Genomic DNA, 23,129 nt, shown 5'->3' with positions numbered 1-23,129 from the left:
CTGCAATATCTGTTGTACAGTTATTGTACTCACCCCCCTATCCAGGGTCGGATTTACAGCCCAGTTGACTGTAGGCACCAAAATCTAAATCTCCCCCCATGTGCTCCCGGTTCACATGTATGAACCTATAGATACAGCCTAAAACTTTATAGAATTATGATTTTTTTTACAGCAGCTGCTAATTTTGCCACTCCAGACAGTATTTGCCCAGTATCATGAGATTCCAGTTGAACAGTATTTTTTTATATATAATTTATACAAAAAAAGTACAGGTTGTCTAGACTGGGGCTTCATTTAGAAACTTTGCTGACCAAGCCAAGGGTCAGTTGTTTTTTTAAAGTGTGTTTATCCTGTGCAACAGCCCTGGAATTTCACATTTTAGCAATAATATTCATAACCTATGGTATTTTATATGAAAGACTTCCCTCTGACTGTACAATCTGTCATTTTCACAGCTGCTGCAGCTGATACATGCCCACTGTGCACTAAGAGCATTCTGTAATAGCACCCAAATAGTCACTCACCTTCACTCCCCATAAAAGAACCAACCACCACACACTAACTCTCAGGCCGCTCTGGCTGCTCTGTCCAAATTCACTGGAGAAACGGACCAGCCAGCATGGCGACCATCTTTGTTTAGGGCAAGTGAGGGCAGAGCCACAGAAGTGTGCAGAAAAAGCATATAGAGCAGAGTGACATGTGCCCCTCTATGGAAGGGGCCTGTAGGCACATGCCTACTCTGCCTAATGGTAAATCTGGCCCTGCCCCTATCAGTAAGGTAGTGCTTACATTACATATAACCACTTTAGTATCTGTTGTACAGGTATTTATTGTACTTACCCCCTATCAGTAACGTACTGCTTACATTACATATAACCACTGCAGTATCTGTTGTGCAGTTATTACTTGTACTTACCCCCTATCAGTAAGGAAGTTCTAACATTACATATAACCACTGCAGTATCTGTTGTGCAGTCATTACTTGTACTCACCCCCCTTTCAGTAAGGTAGTGCTTTCATTACATATAACCACTGCAGTGTCTGTTGTACAGTTATTACTTCTACTCACCCCCCTATCAGTAAGGTAGTGCTTTCATTACATATAACCACTGCAGTGTCTGTTGCGCAGTTATTACTTGTACTCACCCCCTATAAGTAAGGTAGTGCTAACATTGCATATAACCACTGCAGTGTCTGTTGTACAGTTATTACTTGTACTCACCCCTATCAGTAAGGTAGTGCTATCATTACATATAACCACTGTAGTGTATGTTGTGCAGTTATTACTTGTACTCACCCCCTATCAGTAAGGTAGTGCTAACATTACATATAACCACTGCAGTGTCTGTTGTACAGTTATTTCTTGTACTCACCCCCTATCAGTAAGGTAGTGAAGGTAGCGCTAACATTACATATAACCACTGCAGTTTCTGTTGTACAGTTATTACTTCTACTCACCCCCCTATAAGTAAGGTAGTGCTTACATTACACATGACAACTGCAGTGTGTGTTGTGCAGTTATTACTTGTACTCACCCCCCTATCAGTAGCGCTTAAGTTACCTATAACCACTGCAGTGTCTGTTGTGGCATTATTACTTGTACTCACCCCCCCCCCCCCCTTTCAGTAAGGTAGTGCTAACATTACATATAACCACTGCAGTGTCTGTTGCGCAGTTATTACTTCTACTCACCCCTATCAGTAAGGTAGTGCTTACATTACATATAACCACTTCAGTATCTGTTGTACAGGTATTTATTGTACTCACCCCCTATCAGTAAGGTAGTGCTTTCATTACATATAACCACTGCAGTATCTGTTGTGCAGTTATTATTTGTACTTACCCCCTATCAGTTAGGTAGTGCTAACATTACATATAACCACTGCAGTATCTGTTGTGCAGTCATTACTTGTACTCACCCCCCTTTCAGTAAGGTAGTGCTAATATTACATATAACCACTGCAGTGTCTGCTGTACAGTTATTACTTCTACTGACCCCCCTATCAGTAAGGTAGTGCTTTCATTACATATAACCACTGCAGTGTCTGTTGTGCAGTTATTACTTGTACTCACCCCCTATAAGTAAGGTAGTGCTAACATTGCATATAACCACTGCAGTGTCTGTTGTACAGTTATTACTTGTACTCACCCCCCCTATCAGTAAGGTAGTGCTATCATTACATATAAGCACTGCAGTGTCTGTGGTGCAGTTATTACTTGTACTTATCCCCCTATAAGTAAGGTAGTGCTTACATTACACTGTTGTGTAATTATTACTTTTACAACCCCCCCCCCCCCCCCTATCAGTAAGGTAGTGCTAACATTACATATAACCACTGCAAATGCTATTCCCTTTTTGAGGTTTAGTAGTAAACTTGACAAAAACAAGGTGGAATTCTTGGACACTATGGTCCTCAAAAATAATGGCAGGTTAACAACGGATTTGATTGTTAAACTTACAGACAGGAACACCCTGCTACATAGAAGTAGTTTTCATTCGCCTAGAGTCTTTCAGAGTGTGCCCAAATCACAATTGCTCAGAGTAGACAGAATTGTGACAGATCCTGACACTAAGGAAACCAGATCCAGAGATATGAAGGAGAAATTTGTCAAGAGAGGCTATAGCCCACAGGAGCTAGAGGAAGTTGAGGAAACACTAAAGACCCCTGTCAGAAGTGAAATGATAAACCCAAACAGATTAAACTTTGTAAGTTCTTATAACATAATGAGCAGGACAGTGTTTAGCATTATTAAAAGGAATTGGTTTCTGTTAAAGGAAGCCTGCCCAGAGATCAAGGAGTTTCAGGAGTATCCCAGAGCCTCGTACCGTAGAGGACATACTATAGGCAACAAGTTGGTCCATGCAATGCCCACAACTAATGTCCAGAATAGAACATTTTTTGGAACCCCAAAACATGGTACATTTCTGTGTTTGGGTTGTGCCCAATGTAATAACATTATTAAAGGTGGTGTCATTTCCCACCCGTACACAGGGAAAAAATATAATATCAAGGGTTATTACACGTGTAGTTCGACTTATGTTGTGTATGCGGTAAAGTGTCCATGTGGGCTCTTATACATAGGTGAGATGACCCAAAGAATAAGAGATCGCATTTGCCAACATAAGTCGACCATACGTAGTGATAAAATGTTACACCTCCCAGTACCAGCACACTTTGCAGAAATGGGACATCAGGCCAACCAATTAAGGTATCTTGTAATAGATAGTGCCCCCAAAAAACCAAGAGGGGGGACAGAGATAGGGATTTACTCAAAAGGGAAGCAAAATGGATCTAGCGCCTTAATAGTATGTTTCCTAAGGGGCTCAATAGGGAATTTGATTTACTTCCATTAATTTGAAATTAATTTTGAAATTTACAGCCTGTGAAATCATGTTTATTAATATACTTAAAATGGTGGGTGATTTGCTGCAATTGTTTTTAATCAGGGAACCTAATACACACATAATCAATATAGGGTTAATGTTAAAGTCTTTTTCTTCTTTGTAAAAGGAGTTGTGATGATGTCATTTTTTGCTAGCCCCTCCTATGTGTTACCTGTTTTATGTTAGGCCTATAAAGGAAGTGTTTTTTGCATTTGTAATCAGCTTGAGAAAGGGGCAGGAGCCCCAAAACGTTGCTCTAATAAAAAGGTATAGCCTTTATACCATGTGCCACTTTGTGTCTGTATTCCTATGTTCTTTGAGGCACAGAGGGTAGCCTTATGAAGTGTTGCACCGGTGCTTATGAACTTTTTTTTGTGATATTGAGAATTCTCAAAGGTGAAGTGCGGATTGCATTTGTTCTAATATAACCACTGCAGTGTCTGTTGTGCAGTTATTATTTCTACTCACCCCCTATCAGTAAGGTAGTGCTTACATTACATATAACCACTGCAGTGTTTGTTGTACAGTTATTTCTTGTACTCATCCCCCTATCAGTAAGGTAGTGCTTACATTACATATAACCACTGCAGTATATGTTGTGCAGTTATTACTTGTACTCACCCCCATATCAGTAAGGTAGTGCTTACATTACATATAACAACTGCAGTAACCACTACAGTATCTATTTTTTCTTGTACTTACCCCTTATCAGTAAGACAGTGCTTACATTACATATAACCACTTCAGTGTCTGTTGTGCAGGTATTACTTGTACTCACCCCTATCAGTAAGGTAGTGCTTACATTACATATAACCACTGCAGTGTATGTTGTGCAGTTATTACTTGTACTCACCCCCTATCAGTAATGTAGTGCTTACATTACATATAAACACTGCAGTGTCTGTTGTACGGTTATTTCTTGTACTCACCCCCCCCATCATTAAGGTAGTACTAACATTATATATAGTCACTGCAGTATCTGTTGTACAGTTATTTCTTGTCCTCGCCCCCTATCAGTAAGGTAGTGCTTACATTACATATAACCACTGCAATATCTGTTGTACAGTTATTACTTCTACTCACCCCCTATCAGTAAGGTAGTGCTTACATTACATATAACCACTGCAGTGTCTGTTGTGCAGTTATTGCTTGTACTCACCCCCTATCAGTAATGTAGTGCTTACATTACATATAAACACTGCAGTGTCTTTTGTACGGTTATTTCTTGTACTCACCCCCCTATCAGTAAGGTAGTGCTTACATTACATATAACTACTGCAGTGCCTGTTGTGCAGTTATTACTTGTACTCACCCCCTATTAGTAGCGCTTAAATTACATATAACCACTGCAGTGTCTGTTGTGGCCTCATTACTTGTACTCACCCCCCCATCATTAAGGTAGTGCTAACATTACATATAACCACTGCAGTATCTGTTGTACAGTTATTTCTTGTCCTCACTCCCTATTAGTAAGGTAGTGCTTACATTACATATAACCACTGCAGTGTCTGTTGTGCAGTTATTGCTTGAACTCCCCAGACTCAGTGCTTAAAATACTGGTGCACAGGGCATACCCATATATTCTCTGCTCACTGTGCATCCTTACAGCTGCTAACAAGTCAACCAATTGAAATATTTGCTGGATAATATTGTAATAATTCAAATAATTTCACAAGATCTTGTAATCTTTGGATATCCAACAATTATTCAGTAAAATCATTTTTAACAGCTCCTCTAATGTTTATGTCAGTCTTACTTTGCCCAGCCACCCAACTCCCTTGGTAGGGTATAGTCAATAATATACTTACCCCTAACTCTTCTCCATTCCAGTCGATAGCCTGTGGCTTCTGGGATAATGTTCCACGTCAACTGGATTGTATTGGGGCTGCTGGCGAAGGTTTTCAGTACTTGCACTATTCCTGATTCTGGGAGAGAAAAACACTTTGTCCATAAGATAAAGAAAAAGGTTTTGAAGCTAGATATGCTAAGTATGTGAAGATTAAAAGGTAAGTTTTTTTTCACAACAGGAGTGAAATGTAAATTTTGATAAATTAAAGTGCCCCTGTTTTTAATCAAATTTTTAAAAAAACGGGCAATTTAGCATCAAAATTGACATTCACTTTAAAGCCACTTATTCTCTTGAAATGCCAATATTGCATATTTTTACACTAGGGGGCTGATTTATCAAGGGCCGAATGGCCCCCGATACCCCTGTTTCTGCGTGAGCCTTCAGGCTCGCCGGAAACAGCAGTTATGAAGCAGCGGACTAAAGACTGCTTCTCCATAACTTGTCTGCCTGCTCTGAGGCTGTGGACATCAATCCACCCGATCCTATACGATTGGGTTGATTGACACCCCCTGCATGGGCCGATTGGCCGCAAATCAGCAGGGGGTGGCATTGCACAAGCAGTTCACAAGAACTGTTTGTGCAATGATAAATGCCGACAGCATACGCTGTCTGCATTTATCGATGTACAGCGGACATGATACACTACATCGTATTATGTTTGTCCGCACTTTAATAAATCGGCCTCTAAGTGGCTTTAAATATGGACTGGTATTCCTCAGTATATTCCTTCCTCCCACCACAGCTCTTTGTTTTGTGTTACAGTTTATCTGGCATATATCATGTGACCAGGGGAAATACATTTAGCAACAGGTACTATAGCGTTGATTGTTTTTACTCTAGTACAATATACTAGGGCTGACGTTTCATTGTATATACAATTGCGTTCTTTATACAATTATAGGAGGTTAAGTGCAGAAACACCCAGTGGTTTTAAATAATTTCCAAGTTGTTCAGTGAAAGGATAATTAACATCTGAATAGCCTATGTAGGGATCTTTTGGAAATGGGGATAGTTATCCTTATTGTGCTGACCTCATAGATGTTATCTATTTTTTATTTCTGTTTTTAACATTGACCTAGTTTTTATATAGACTAGTAAAAGTTACGTTTTATAGTCCAGGCTCCCCACATTTTGAATCTTGTAGTAGTTTGACCGCATACCTACTAGGGAAGTATGCTTATATAGTGCTTTTTTTCTCTCTCTCTCTCTACTAATACATGTCGCATATTCACCATAAAAATAACATAGCACCCCATACAGAGCACTAAATTATGTTTCTTGGTCAATCTCAGCTTTACCTGTTCTCACTCTGGTTGAAGCGGCGGGTCCTTCATTGGCTCCATATAAGGCGCTTACAGATATGGTGTACTCTGTGTTCGGCAAAAGGTTTTGTATGAAATATGAATTCTTGTCGGCATCTACATCAAAATCCTTTATGTCCTCGCCTGGGAACAGAAATAAAATGCTCAGACACTACTAAGGAGACACTTGTATGAGAATTACATATAAATTGTAAATGAAGATGATTGTTTTTAATTCTACTTTATGTTGTATTGTCTTTCAGAAAATATTAGGCAAGTTTTGAAACCATGTTTTACGGGCACTTTCATGAACAAATTTTACTGTGTGCAATGATCTCGCAACTTACCATAGGTGCTGCTTGGTGTTGACTTTAAAAGCTGCTCTCACTCACTCTCGCTCTGTGAAATGTATTGAGTCAGTCTGTCCATACTCTTGCTCTGTGACATGTATTGCGTCAGTCTGTCCATACTCTCGCTCTGTGACATGTATTGAGTCAGTCTGTCCATACTCTCGCTCTGTGACATGTATTGAGTCAGTCTGTCCATACTCTCGCTCTGTGACATGTATTGAGTCAGTCTGTCCATACTCTCGCTCTGTGACATGTATTGAGTCAGTCTGTCCATACTCTCGCTCTGTGACATGTATTGAGTCAGTCTGTCCATACTCTCGCTCTGTGACATGTATTGAGTCAGTCTGTCCATACTCTCGTTCTGTGACATGCATTGAGTCAGTCTGTCCATACTCTAGCTCTATGACATGTATTGAGTCAGTCTGTCCATACTCTCGCTCTGTGACATGTATTGAGTAAGTCTGTCCATACTCTCGCTCTATGCCATGTATTGAGTCAGTCTGTCCATACTCTCGCTCTGTGACATGTATTGAGTCAGTCTGTCCATACTCTCGCTCTGTGACATGTATTGAGTCAGTCTGTCCATACTCTCGCTCTGTGACATGTATTGAGTCAGTCTGTCCATACTCTCGCTCTGTGACATGTATTGAGTCAGTCTGTCCATACTCTCGCTCTGTGACATGTATTGAGTCAGTCTGTCCATAGTCTCGCTCTGTGACATGTATTGAGTCAGTCTGTCCATACTCTCGCTCTGTGACATGTATTGAGTCAGTCTGTCCATACTCTCGCTCTGTGACATGTATTGAGTCAGTCTGTCCATACTCTCGCTCTGTGACATGTATTGAGTCAGTCTGTCCATACTTTAGGTATGGTTATTATTGCTGCCAAAATACCTGTGTATAAACCCTGTAATAAGCCTACTCATTCACTGTAAACTGGTACAGTTTAACCTTTTGTTGCCTTAAACCCCTGCTTGTCTAACTGGAATGTGCCTTTTGGATATTGCTATAGGTTTAAGCTTTTGCTGCCAGAACATCTAGATATTATCCTTTTTGGTTGCTGAACTGTGCTCATTACACTCTGCAGCAGTTTGCTCCAGGCTTACAGAACATCTTTTGCCATTTTTTGGACTGAATTTATATATTTGATTGCTCCAGCATTTGTCATGTGGAGCTCCTGGGACTTCCAGATGTGAAAGATAAGTTAGATCAGGAGACTTTTGTATGTACTCTCTCGTGCTGCTCAGTTTATACACTTCCTGGTTTGCTCTATGAAAACTATACATAGGCCACACCATGTTGTGACTTTCCTTTGTTTTGTTTTATCTACAGTGCCACCTCAGAGAGCTTATGATTGGGACTTTAATTTCATTGGACAATCAGATTGCACCCTTACTAATCATTCTGTTTGACTTTTGAACTATCATTACATTCTGATCTCCAGTGTCCAGCAGTTTATAAATAAATGACACACATATCACTTGATTCTAGTATTTTGGTTGTAGACATGATTTCTATTGGTTAAAAATAATACTGTAGAAGTGTTCTAGATCTTTAGAATGAATGTTATGTAAAGACCAAAGTGTATCAGTTCTTTAAAGGTAATTTAAGGACAACTGTGTGGTGTGTGTTTTACCTATTTGTTTTTTTCTTTTTGATCTATTATAAATCACTTTGTTTTAAACTATTGCCAAATAACTCCCTACACAAGTGCTGTGAACCATGAAAACAATGGCTGGCACCATGGCAAGTTGCAGGGGTACAGTTCTATGTTTATCAACAGCTGCATGCACATTCTTGTGTGTTATTGTAAGTGGTAACAATGTGCTAAATAAGTGGCACAGCAGCTGTACCCATGGCCTGACTGATAGAGGAGGAAATCATCTGATTTACAAATACAATTATGTTAGAGGACCCAGTACAACCAGGTCTGGGGACCTCTCTTCTCTCCATAACCATAACCACAACTACGAAATTAATGTACTGTCCCTATGTAGTTTATCTGTCTATATCTATCTATAGCTATCTATGTCTATCTATCTATCTATCTATCTATCTATCGTTCTATCTATCGATCGGTCTGTCTATCTCTGTTTCTTTCTTTCGATCTATCGGTCTCTATCTCTGTTTCTTTCTTTCTATCTATCTGTCTATCTATATTTGCCTGTCTCTCTCTACCTATTAATTGATGGGTCTCTCTTTCTATTTCTGTTAATTTATATCTATCTATCTATCTATCTATCTATCTATCTATCCATATTTGTCTATCTATCTGTTGATCTGTCTGTATAGCTATCATCTATCGATTGATCAATCGATCAGTCCGTCTATATATTTCTATCTGTCTATCTATCTTTATGTTTATCAAGATTAGATAAATTATCGAATAAAGAAGAAAAAAGTAATTTGTTCAAAGTAAAATAATTAAATGTAAAATTTGGTTCCAAGCCATCTATGGCCAGGCCGTTACATAGATACCCGGGTCAGCCATTTTCTACTATTTATTACCTGATTGTGATCCCCAAGAGACACGATAGCCGGTGGCCCCAGCGACACGCCTCCACGTGATGGTCATACTCTGGGATGAGATATTCTGCACAGACAGCTCCGAAAGAGCTTCAATATTCTCTGAGTGCAAAAGAAGCAGAAATGGCAAGAAAGTTATATATCTGACAATAGAGTAACAAGGATACAGTATCTCCTGGAATAAAGCTTAGTGATGAAATGCTACTATGTCGTAGTAACAAGTAATGAAAGTGTCTTACTGCATTATAATGATAAATAGTAGCATTATCACAATATAAAGCATATGTAATATTTGTTGTATTATGTGTCTTTTTTGTAGTAGTGAGATGTTATTTTACATAGTGTTGCTATTAGTGAGAAGTTTTATATAGGCTGAGATGCATTATATTGTGTAACTATTTATATTTTCTTACCGAAAGGTTTTAGATCTACTAGGGCAGATGACCAGAGGCAGCTGTATGATAAAGCCAATTACGCAGCTGCCTAGGGTCTTGCATGTACAGATTCTTCTCCATACTGATTGCCCAGCTCAACATGACACTACCACTTCATTCAAAAATAAGAGTCTGCATTAGCCAAATGTATAACTCAGCCTGTGCTTATCATTGTGTTTCACTCGCTGACAGAAGTCTGGGGAGATAGACAGGTTAGGGGCATAATTTGGCATAGAGCTACGGGATTTGGGGGGAGCAGATTTTGATGGGTTATTCTATGTCATGATACTCTTACGCTGTACAAGTGTTTTATTTGTTCATTTTAATACAAAGTATCAATCACTAATTGTCTAGTGACAGTGTCTTTGTTGTGAGAAATACATTTAAAGGAATATGAAACCCAAAATGTGTCTTGTTTGATTCAGACAGAGCAAACCTTTTTTTAAAAGTTTCAAATTTAACTCTATTATCAAACTTGCTTTGTTCCCAAAATAATTTGTTTTGGATAGAAACCTAAGTATAGGTGTCTGTAGCGTTACACAGCGTACCTCTGTGATTACCTTCTATCTAAGCCTCTTCTGTCAGCCCCCTAATCACGACTATTTAGTACTGTGTTGTGCTAACTCTTAAATAACTCCACAGGAGAGAGCACAATGTTATCTATTTGGCCCACACAAACTAGCAGTCTCCTGTTGTGAAAAACTAATAAAAAAGCATGTGATAAGAGGCTGTCTGTAGTGGTTCAGAAAGAGGCAGAAATTTAGAGGTTATAAAGTATATTAATATAATAATGTTGGTTGTGCAAAGCTGCGGAATGGGTAGTAAAGGCATTATGTATCTTTTTAAACAATAACAATTTTAGTGTTGACTGTCCCTTTAATAATGTATGACCTTCCCTTGAGCCTGGCAAACTACAAAGCCACCACAGCGTGCGCCACCACTAATATAAACACAATAGAGCATCACTGTACAAATAACCAAAACTTTATTTCATAGCCGAGACCTTAAAACAATCACAATGTTTCAGGGCTCTTAATCATGTCAGAACTGTATCCCAAAATATTGTTTTTTGTGGTTCTGGATATGCGATAAAGTTTTGGATATTCTACAGTGGAATGCTGCTGTATTGTGTTTATATTAGTAATGATTATTCCAGGAATTGTAGTGGAATTGTAGTGCACTCGTTTGTAAAACCACACAGGTGCTGGACTACTGATATACATGATATACAATGTTGTACCACTAATGTCAATGATGTTCCTGATGCTGGGTCACACTAAGAGAAGGTGACAGGTATACAACAGTAAATTCATCTTGTCTAATTCAGAATAAAACAATACAAGGCACTTTCTTTTAAAGGGACATGGAACTCAAATGTTTTCTTTCATGATTCAGATAGAGAATACAATTTAAAATAAAGGTTCCAACAAAAATCTTTGGGGGTTATTTGAGCATCACATTGTAATGTAGGCGTATTCCCTTAAAGGGACACTAAAACCAAATTTTTTCTTTCATGATTCAGATAAAGCAGCAATTTTAAGCAACTTTCTAATTTACTCCTATTGTGAATTTTTCTTCGTTCTCTTGCTATCTTTATTTTAAAAGCAGGAATGTAAATCTTAGCATCCAGCCCATTTTAGGTTCAGCACCATGGATAGAGCTTGCTTGTTGGAGGCTGACATTTACCCACCAATAAGCAAGCATAACCCAGGTTCTAAGCCAAAAATGGTCCGGCTCCTATGCATCACATTCCTGCTTTTTAAATAAAGATAACAAGAGAACGTAGAAAAATCGATAATAGGAGTAAATTAGAAAGTTGCTTAAAATTGCATGCTCTATCCGAATCATGAAAGAAAAAAATTGGGTTTTGTGTCCCTTTAAGATACAGAACCTGTATAGCAAGATAAACAGCTCTCATGCTAAAATTTGCCTTTCTACATTTTTCTGAGGTACCTCTTAGTACTGACAAGACTTATTAAATACTTGTGCCCAAGTAGAGAGCTAGATTATAAGGCCCTACGCCTTTAAAGGAATAGTCTAGTCAAAATTAAACTTTCATGATTCCCATAGAGCATACAGTTTTAAGCAACTTTATAATTTACTCCTATTATCAATTGGTGGCTACATTTAGACACCAATCAGAAAGCACTACCCAGGTGCTAAACCAAAAATGGGCCTGCTCCTAAGCTTACATTCTTTCTTTTTCAAATAAAGATACAAAAAGAATGAAGACAATGATAATAGGAGTAAATTAGAAAGTTGCTTAAAATTGCCTGTTCTATCTGAATCATGAAACTTTAATTTTGACTAGACTATCCCTTTAATCCCTGTCAGTGCCTTATTTAAGAAGGGCCGCATTGCCTTAACGTGCGATAAGAACAGTTAATATTTTTATTATATTAAATGCCAAGGTAAAAATGAATGTAAGGTGTGCACAAGCTAATATAAATATGTTGACACATATACTGTAACAGAACATATTAAACTTACGAGTGCGCCCAGTAATGGTGGTAGGGGTGCCAGTCTGCCGCTGGTATTGAGGGGTGAGGGTCAGGGTATATTCAGTGTTGGGTCTCAGGTCACTCAGGGTGTCTGATAAAGCGCTGCCACTTAGAGTCTTCTCCGTCGTCCTTCCATCTCCTGAGAACCAGAAAAAATAACACACATGAGTAATACACATCACATTGTGGCACATGTTTGTTGCTGTGACACTGTATGAGCTATAAATCATCATCACAGTGAGCCATGTACTTCTGCTGATGCTCTCTGTAATAGGGCACTGCAGGAATAAAGCCACTGTGGGGGGGGGGGGGGGGCGGTAGCTTATGTCACTGGGTGGGGGGGGGGCGGTAGCTTATGTCACCGGTTGGGGGGGGCGGTAGCTTATGTCACCGCAACCCCTACCTGTAGACTGTAAGCTCTCCGGAGCAGGAACCTCACCCTCCTGTGCAAACTTGCTTTTTGATTCTGTTATGTACCTTACCACAAATGTTTGTTATAGTTTACTCCTCCTACCTTTGTACCCAGCACTACGGATAATTGATAATAATAATAATAACCTGTTCGCATTTGATCACAGATTGTGAAGTGCATTTGCTCCCCATATTAAGCATTGCACGAGCTAACATTTGAGCAATACCGCCCCCTGCCCTTGTGAGATTGGTTGCTGCTGGGCTTATCAATCACCCTGGTGGAACAACGATTTAGGAAGCAGCGGTTTAAACAGGGGCATTCGGTTTGTGATAAATAAATCCCTTTGTGTAAAATAAACGTTTCTACAACACCAATGGTTCTTTTTATACTTTCTTATCCCCAGACTGCTTCACACAGAGTTTTGTGCGTTTATTATTGTGCTTGGTATTTTATAAAACCTCCTTTATATTTTGCTTTGCATAAAGTATATGAGAACAATAGTTATTGCTGTAGTAAACTAGGAAATAGTGAAGCTAATTGTATTACTATACTTCTTGCATTATATTGACATAACATGAATTTGCTAATCACTAAGGCCTAGATTTGGAGTTTGGTGGTAGATGGGCTGTTAACGCTCCGCGGGTTTTTTTCTGGCCGCACCATAAATTTAACTCTGGTATCGAGAGTTCAAACAAATGCTGTGTTAGGCTCCAAAAAAGGAGCGTAGAGCATTTTTACCGCAAATGCAACTCTCGATACCAGAGTTGCTTACGGACGCGGCCAGCCTCAAAAACGTGCTTGTGCACGATATCCCCATAGGAAACAATGGGGCTGTTTGAGCTGAAAAAAACCTAACACCTGCAAAAAAGCAGCGTTCAGCTCCTAACGCAGCCCCATTGTTTCCTATGGGGAAACACTTCCTACGTCTGCACCTAACACCCTAACATGTACCCCGAGTCTAAACACCCCTAACCTTACACTTATTAACCCCTAATCTGCCGCTCCCGCTATCGCTGACCCCTGCATATTTTTTTTAACCCCTAATCTGCCGCTCCGTAAACCGCCGCAACCTACGTTATCCCTATGTACCCCTAATCTGCTGCCCCTAACACCGCCGACCCCTAGATTATATTTATTAACCCCTAATCTGCCCCCCACAACGTCGCCGACACCTGCCTACACTTATTAACCCCTAGTCTGCCGAGCGGACCTGAGCGCTACTATAATAAAGTTATTAACCCCTAATCCGCCTCACTAACCCTATCATAAATAGTATTAACCCCTAATCTGCCCTCCCTAACATCGCCGACACCTAACTTCAATTATTAACCCCTAATCTGACGACCGGAGCTCACCGCTACTATAATAAATGGATTAACCCCGACTTCCTGTGGGCGGGCAGAGCAACAAGTCGCACTTCAGCAGAGCTCCGTGCGGCTTGTGCAAAGAAAAGGATCTTTTTGGTCCCCAAAGTACCCCAACACATTTCTCCTAGGCAGCACTTCAACCGGTAGACTGCCGGAGTACTACAGTGTGAGGAGCTGTCATCTCGCTCCACTACCGGAGGGGCCACAGAACGAAGATCCACCGGGCAGTGGAAAGCAGCGCTGTCGCGGCAGCACAAAGAGGAGACCGGAGAACTCCAGAGCGGTCCGTAAGTCAGGGGGGCTCAGATCTCCCCCAATAAACATAAGACAAGAAAAGGGGGCACAACCGTAACGGGGCCTAGTGACTGACCCTGGGCAAGGCGCGGGAACAAGCGCCATCTTGGGGCCTAACAAGTGTCAGGACATCTTAGAACCTAGAAGGGATAAATTAAACGAGCAACAACAGGCAAGAGGGAAATACCGATAAGGCCAACCTTTGTTAGTCGCGCCCCAGAGAGGGTCCATAGACTGTTATAATCCCGCAAATAAAGCAGGGAGCACGATCCACCCAGGCATAGCTCTAGATAGCACATCAGCAGAGAAAAGAGACAGAAGTTATGTGACAGAGTGCTGCCCGTGGCTTCCCCCCTGTTTCTTTCCGGAGGATATTTATCTCCCTAAAACAGATCATTGAAGCAGCCCCAGACACTGAAAAATAAACAAAAAAAGCCTCCAACTCTAACCTATTTTCACATAAGTAACTTCATCCTCAGCATGGCACACTAGACCAGCGCCGGAGGCCCTTGTACCCCCCCACATCCTCAGAGGCCCTCCACTTATTCAGCTATGTTTGTCCTGCCCTAACTAGTGAAGGTCGCTATAATCTCTGTATTACTTCTAAATCACAAGAGCTGCTTGTATGCAAAAGTATTTCCCACCTTATAACAAAAAGACTGATAAAATGGCAGGGAGACAGAAACAACCGGATAGACGCCAAAAGCATCAGGCGGAAACTCAGGGAGACTCGCACCCGCAAGGAGACACCTCAGAACTCACCCAAGATACACACCCTATAGTTGCGCAACTCTCAGCACTGTTCCTGCCAAAAATTGAACAACTGCAAACAGGGGTAGACACGCTTTCCACAGATTTCAAGGCCTTCTCATCCCAATTACAGAATGTAGAACAGAGAGTGGCGGAGGGAGAGGAGAGACACAGGGAAGCCTCATCAGCGCTCTCCACGCTACAGAAACAAAATAAAATGCTGCTAACTAAACTGGACGATTTGGAAAACCGTTCACGACGGAACAACATTCGTATTGTGGGGGTCCCAGAGTCTGTCCCACCTAAAGCGCTAATGGACTTTGTTGAAAACATTCTCCCTGACCTGCTTAAATTTCCTGCCTCCAGTATACCATGTGTTGCAGAAAGAGTGCACAGAATAGGAGCCCCTCAACGCGAGGGAACATCTAATCAAGGTCCGAGGCAAATCATGGTGCGCTACTTAAATTTCAAAGACAAAATGATGCTGATAAGGGCATATAGACAAATACCATCACTCATGTATGAAGGAAAGAAAATATATATTTTCCAAGACTACTCAGCAGAGGTGGCTAAGAAAAGGAGGGAATTCTCGCCATATTGCAGAGATCTGATTGCCCGCGGAGAGTCGGTGGCTCTCCTGTACCCAGCTCGACTGCGAATACAAACAGCCCAAGGCCCTCAGTTTTTTGACTCACCCAAACATCTCCAGCTATTCCTGGAGAGATCAGGAACTGCCACAGGAACAGTGCAGAGACCGCATCAGGAAGAAGAAGAAGAGACCTGAAACCAGCATGTATAGTCCGGGCGGACGATATAATAAGTATAATCTAAGTTACTATTTCGGCCATATGGAGGGCCGTTAAAGACTCTGAGTGGTTTATTCCACTACCTAACTGTTCTTTTCAAGTTGGGGGGGGGGGGGGGAGGGCTGTTGGGGCTTTGTGGAGTATATTCGTTTATTTGTTTATTTGTTTTTGTGCTATATTTTACCATCAAGACTCAAATACTGGTTTTCAATTTAGTCTGTGAACTGTTTGGATAACTGATTGAAATAACGTTTACTAGACAGGGCATGGTATTGAACTGTTGACTTTCTCTTTCGTGTACAGGTCTGTCAAGGTGTATCTGAGAAATTAACCCAGTACTGAGGGGGCATCATCCTCTCCCGCAGCCGGCTAACCGTGAGTACCCAGGACAGATCCCCTACACCATATGCTCACCACATATCATTTATACCTAAGCATCACACTACCATTGCTTATCATGAAAATTGTCTCATGGAATGTGGGGGGTATCACCTCACCCATAAAACGGAAAGCCATTCTCAAATACCTCAAAAACCATCACACAGATATAGCGATACTGGAAGAGACACACCTGTCTAGTGTAGAGCACCAGAAACTGAAACAAGGTTGGGTAGGAGAAGTCATTCACACCACATATGGGGAAAAGCGGGCCAGAGGAGTAGCAATTCTTTTTAGGAAAAATCTAGACTACCATATAGACAAACAACTAGTAGACACACAGGGCAGATACGTCCTCATAAAGCTTAGAATAGGGAGCAAAGAGACAATGATTGGAGGAGTATATGGTCCCCACACTAATAAGAGAGACTTTTGGATAGACTTCCATAGGGAGATATTGAGATTCGCAGATGCTCCCCTGATATTGGGAGGGGACTTCAACATAGCACCTCAGACACCAGCGGACAGATACAGGGATCCCAGTATGCACACCTCCCAACATTCAAAACATCACAATGCTAGAAGGGACTCACAAATTCTCTCTAAATTCAAACATGCGCTGAAACTAACGGATATCTGGAGAGACAGACACCCAGAAGAACAAAACTTCACATGTCACACTTTAGCTAAACATACCCTCTCCAGGATTGACCTATTTCTGACATCAGACGCTTTGGGGCCACTTATCACAGACACTGACATAGATGTAGCGACAATATCAGATCACGCACCAATTACGCTAAAAATCAGGCTAACACCAGCGAGAGAGGGGCCTCGTAGATGGAGGTTCCCATCTTACCTCTATGGAGACATCAATTTTAAGAGATGGCTTATGGGGGAGTGGAAAGCATATGAAACACTAAATGCTACACATGCGCAGGGCACACTCTTATTCTGGGAGGCAAGTAAAGCGGTAATGAGAGGTGTCATCACCTCCTACTCGGCTGGCAAACTAAAACAGAGAAAGAATAGAATTGAGGAGATGCTGCGCAGGCTCATTAGCTCTAGGAACAAATACTTGAGACACCCTAACCAACTCACAAAACAGAAGTACATAGAAGCAAAAAAGCATAGAGACATGACACTACATCAAAACGCAATCAGGGAAATGACAATTACGCAGGCCAAATTCTACAGGCATGGTAGCAAGACGGGTAGGTTCCTAGCCAGACTTACACAACTAGCTAAACCTAATAAATGTATAGGGGCAATCAAAGTGAAGAACTCCATATGCACAACAACGGCGGGAATCCACACAGCATTCATAGACTATTATCAGACGCTCTACTCTGGACAGACCGTGGATAAAACAAAACAAGCAGCGTTTTGGGACTCCATACACACCCCTCAAATATCAGACGAGCACTTGACACTCTTAAATGCACCCAACACAGAGACGGAGACGTTGCGAGCCATTAAGTCCCTACCTCTAGACAAAACGCCAGGACCAGACGGACTACCAGGGGAATTTTACAAGTTGATAGGAGGGGAGGTGATGGGTGTACTCACCAAACTGTTTAATAAAATTATGGCAGGGGAGATAAAACCCAATGATCGTTTTACAGAGGCAAATGTCACAGTTATTCCCAAAGCTGACAGAGACCCGTTACTACCACAGTCATACCGCCCAATTTCCTTGATGAACCAAAATTACAAACTGTTCACAAAAATAATGGCAGATAGACTGGCAATTGCGCTCCCCTCGGTGATCCACCGGGACCAAACGGGCTTTGTCAAGGGCAGATCCTCAGTATTAAACTTAAGGAAATTGCAATTCATTCTCACACATTTTTGGAATAAATTGAAGGAGGGGAGGGGAGACACTCCGGAGGCCTGCGCCCTCTTAGTAGACGCGGAAAAGGCCTTTGACATGGTCCTTTGGGACCATCTTTTCCTCACCCTTGAAAATTTTGGCATTACAGGCCACTTCGCGCACGCGGGGAGAGCACTGTATGCCAACCCCAAGGCGTCTGTCATAGTTAATGGAGTGGCATCCCCTCCCTTCCAACTGGGTAGGGGAACTAGACAGGGATGCCCGCTGTCCCCTCTCCTTTTTGATATGGCCATCGAACCCCTTGCCATTAAAATAAGAGCAGATACGGAGGGGTTGTGGGTAGGTGGGGAGCAGTGCCACTTGTCCCTTTTCGCTGATGACATGATACTGTACGTACAAAACCCATCCAGAAACATCCCCAAAATTATGGACATCATACACCAATTTAGCCTAATCTCAGGTTACAAAGTAAACGCGGACAAGTCCGAATTAGTTTGGCTATACAAAAAACAGACACACCCAAATCTGCAGCGTACCTTTAAACAAGTCACCCACTCCTTCAAGTACCTGGGGATCATACTGTCCACAGATCCTGGGAAGTGGTATGATCTAAATTACTGTAACCAAATAAAAGACATCCAAGACATGCTGGTCAGATGGGGGGGATTGCCACTTACACTGTCAGGTAGGACAGCCCTCATAAAAATGATCGCGTTCCCGAAACTCCTGTATCTGTTCCAGATGATACCTGAAAACATTCATAAGTCCGACCTGAGCAAAACTGAACAAATCTATCACCTCTTTTGTCTGGGCAGGGAAAAAACATAAGATAAAGGCCAGTAGACTGATGGCAGAGACCCCCTCAGGGGGACTGGCACTCCCCAATATAGGAGCATACTGTAGTGCAGCACAGATCAAGTATGTAGCAGACTGGTTGACCGAGAGAGAGAACTTCACAATACCCAAACTAGAGGAACAGGGGACATACCCCTGGTCACTGCAGGCGATCCCACACATGTCCCCAGCGCAAGCTGAAAAATCCTTTAAAGACTATCCAATGATACTTCAACCCCTGAGAGCATGGTGGAAACTGTGTAGAGCCCTCAAATTTGACCACCACTTTACTAGATTTCTTCCTCTAAAAGGGAACCCGGAGTTCCCGGCGGGCATTGATTCTGGGGTGTTTGGAGGCTGGAAGGCTAGGGGACTGACATCCATATCACACATGTTAAACAAACTAGACGCAACGGTTAAAACATTTCAAGACCTACAGAATCAGTTCAATTTACCAAACTCACACCACTTCGCATATTTACAGGCTAGACACTACGCCAAAGAACTGATTAGGAAAGAGAGTGTCGTAGATCAAAACTTAAGCATAAATAGATTGCTTCACAAGACCGAACAGGGGGTGACTTCTATATCACACATATACAAGCTTCATATGAAGGGAACTAACGATTCGACGTTAGCACACATTAGTGACACGTGGACGAATATACTGAACACTGACATAACAATAGATCTTACCCAGAAGAGCATATCTTTATCGAGGAAAGGGTCCCTGTCGGCGATTAGCCGAGAGTCGCATATCAGACTACTACAGACGGCGTACATCTCACCAAAAATATATAAAAAATGGAGACCAGAAACAGAAGGTTCATGTCACAAGTGCCAATTCCCAAATGCAGACCTTCTACACTTGATTTGGGCTTGCCCGAAAATAACTAGATTCTGGGGTATGACAGCGCACTGGTTGAACACCACACTACATGTAAAAATAGAGATGTCTCCCAAACTGATAGTTTTCTTGCATTCTCCAGAGCATGAGCCAAAATCTCATGGACGGCTGGTTAGTAACATCCTACTACAAGCTAGAAAACTCATCTTCCACAAATGGCTTAGCCCAGAGGCTCCCACTCTTACACAACTTAAAAATACGATACTCAAGCAGGTAACCTATGAAATAGCGGATGCCATGCAAGACACACAGGGCAGAACCAGGTCACTGATGAAAAAATGGGGTACATACATAGAGACATTAAAACCATCGTTGCAGAAGCAACTCTTATATCCCATAAAGGACACAGAATTTATGCTCGAGGAACACCTTAGAGGGAAGTGGAGCAACATTTACCAAGTGAGTGGGAACACAAGTAGAGCTGCCAATACATACACACTGTCTTGATCTGTCCTGGGGAGGCCGGTACTGCGGGAGAGGGGTGATGAACTGTCTAATACCAGTTCTGTTAGAGAGCAAATTGTTATATGTTTGTTATTTATCATTATGTAATCTATAGGACATAAAAAGGATACACTTTTCCTCAATATGAGGAGTGCTGTTTGGAGGGAGAAAAAGGAGAGAAGGAAAGTTAGAAAGGGTTAAGGAAAAAGTGGAAAATGAAGTTGCCAAGAGAGGCTCAAAATCATTACCTACCTGACTCTCTCTGGTAGAATCTGTTAAAATTACGGTGAGACTAATAACTTCTTGAGAGTCTGCAGACATTGTTAATTGTCACTGTCCATGTAAAGATATATATATACTCGACTGTAAACACTCACTGAAGCAATGTATGTATTCTTGGTAACTTTGATTGGAAAATAAAAGTTTTAAAAAAAAATAAATGGATTAACCCCTAAAGCTTAGTCTAACCCTAACACTAACACCCCCCTAACTTAAATATAATTTACATCTAACGAAATAAATTAACTCTTATTAAATTAATTATTCCTATTTAAAGCTAAATACTTACCTGTAAAATACATCCTAATATAGCTACAATATAAATTATAATTATATTGTAGCTATTTTAGGATTAATATTTATTTTACAGGCAACTTGGTAATTATTTTAACCAGGTACAATAGCTATTTAATAGTTACCTAGTTAAAATAATAACAAATTTACCTGTAAAATAAATCCTAACCTAAGATATAATTAAACCTAACACTACCCTATCAATATATTAATTAAATAAACTACCTACAATTACCTACAATTAACCTAACACTACACTATCAATAAATTAATTAAACACAATTCCTACAAATATATACAATTAAATAAACTAGCTAAAGTACAAAAAATAAAAAAGAACTAAGTTACAAAAAATAAAAAAATATTTACAAACATAAGAAAAATATTACAACAATTTTAAACTAATTACACCTACTCTAAGCCCCCTAATAAAATAACAAAGCCCCCCAAAATAAAAAATTCCCTACCCTATTCTAAATTAAAAAAGATAAAAGCTCTTTTACCTTACCAGCCCTGAACAGGGCCCTTTGCGGGGCATGCCCCAAGAATTTCAGCTCTTTTGCCTGTAAAAAAAAACATACAATACCCCCCCCCCAACATTACAACCCACCACCCACATACCCCTAATCTAACCCAAACCCCCCTTAAATAAACCTAACACTAAGCCCCTGAAGATCTTCCTACCTTGTCTTCACCATCCAGGTTCACCGATCCGTCCTGAAGAGCTCCTCCGATGTCCTGATCCAAGCCCAAGCGGGGGGCTGAAGAGGTCCATGATCCGGTCAAAGTCTTCATCCAAGCGGGGCAGAAGAGGATCTTCCATCCGATTGAAGTCTTCATCCAGGCGGCATCTTCTATGGTCTTCCATCCGGAGCGAAGCGGCAGGATCCTGAAGACCTCCAGCGCGGAACATCCATCCGGCCCGACGACTGAACGACGAATGACTGTTCCTTTAAGGGACGTCATCCAAGATGGCGTCCCTCGAATTCCGATTGGCTGATAGGATTCTATCAGCCAATCGGAATTAAGGTAGGAATTTTCTGATTGGCTGATGGAATCAGCCAATCAGAATCAAGTTCAATCCGATTGGCTGATCCAATCAGCCAATCAGATTGAGCTCACATTCTATTGGCTGTTCCGATCAGCCAATAGAATGCGAGCTCAATCTGATTGGCTGATCGGATCAGCCAATCGGATTGAACTTGATTCTGATTGGCTGATTCCATCAGCCAATCAGAATATTCCTACCTTAATTCCGATTGGCTGATAGAATCCTAACAGCCAATCGGAATTCAAGGGACGCCATCTTGGATGACGTCCCTTAAAGGAACCGTCATTCGTCGGGAGACAACGGAAGAAGAGGATGGATCTGCGTCGCCTGCTTCAAGATGGACCCGCTCCGCACCGGATGGAAGAAGATCGAAGATGCCGCTTGGAGAAGATGTTTGCCGGTCCGGATGTCCTCTTCTTGCCGGATAGGAGGAAGACTTTGGAGCCTCTTCTGGACCTCTTCAGCCACCGGATGATGGATCGCCAACCCCCGCTTGGGTTGGATGAAGATGTTGGAGCCAGGACGGATCGGTGATACCTGGATGGTGAAGACAAGGTAGGAAGATCTTCAGGGGCTTAGTGTTAGGTTTATTTAAGGGGGGTTTGGGTTAGATTAGGGGTATGTGGGTGGTGGGTTGTAATGTTGGGGGGGGGGGGTATTGTATGTGGTTTTTTTACAGGCAAAAGAGCTGAAATTCTTGGGGCATGCCCCGCAAAGGGCCCTGTTTAGGGCTGGTAAGGTAAAAGAGCTTTTAACTTTTTTAATTTAGAATAGGGTAGGGCATTTATTATTTTGGGGGGCTTTGTTATTTTATTAGGGGGCTTAGAGTAGGTGTAATTAGTTTAAAATTGTTGTAATAATTTTCTTATGTTTGTAAATATTTTTTTATTTTTTGTAACTTAGTTCTTTTTTATTTTTTGTACTTTAGTTAGTTTATGTAATTGTAGTTATTTGTAGCAATTGTATTTAATTAATTTATTGATATTGTAGTGTTAGGTTTAATTGTAGGTAATTGTAGGTATTTTATTTAATTAATTTAATGATAGTGTAGTGTTAGGTTTAATTATATCTTAGGTTAGGATTTATTTTACAGGTAAATTTGTTATTATTTTAACTAGGTAACTATTAAATAGT

At 41.1% G+C, this 23,129-nt stretch overlaps 1 protein-coding gene across 1 annotated transcript in view; it reads right to left on the bottom strand.

Annotated features, from left to right (window-relative positions):
• The window catches only part of COL7A1 (collagen type VII alpha 1 chain), a 398,512-nt gene that overhangs the window by 296,693 nt on the left and 78,690 nt on the right, over nt 1-23,129 (bottom strand). Inside the window, exons 10-13 of the mRNA XM_053689357.1 lie at nt 12,335-12,484; nt 9,393-9,512; nt 6,533-6,679; nt 5,194-5,310 (exon numbers count right to left, since the gene is read on the bottom strand). Of these exons, the coding sequence (XP_053545332.1) occupies nt 5,194-5,310; nt 6,533-6,679; nt 9,393-9,512; nt 12,335-12,484 (534 nt within the window). The remainder of the gene's footprint in view (nt 1-5,193; nt 5,311-6,532; nt 6,680-9,392; nt 9,513-12,334; nt 12,485-23,129) is intronic.

This window comes from Bombina bombina, chromosome 7 (assembly GCF_027579735.1).
Source record: "Bombina bombina isolate aBomBom1 chromosome 7, aBomBom1.pri, whole genome shotgun sequence".
NCBI lineage: Eukaryota > Metazoa > Chordata > Amphibia > Anura > Bombinatoridae > Bombina > Bombina bombina.
Note: the sequence above shows the minus strand (reverse complement) of the source record. Positions and strands in the feature narration are given on the sequence as shown.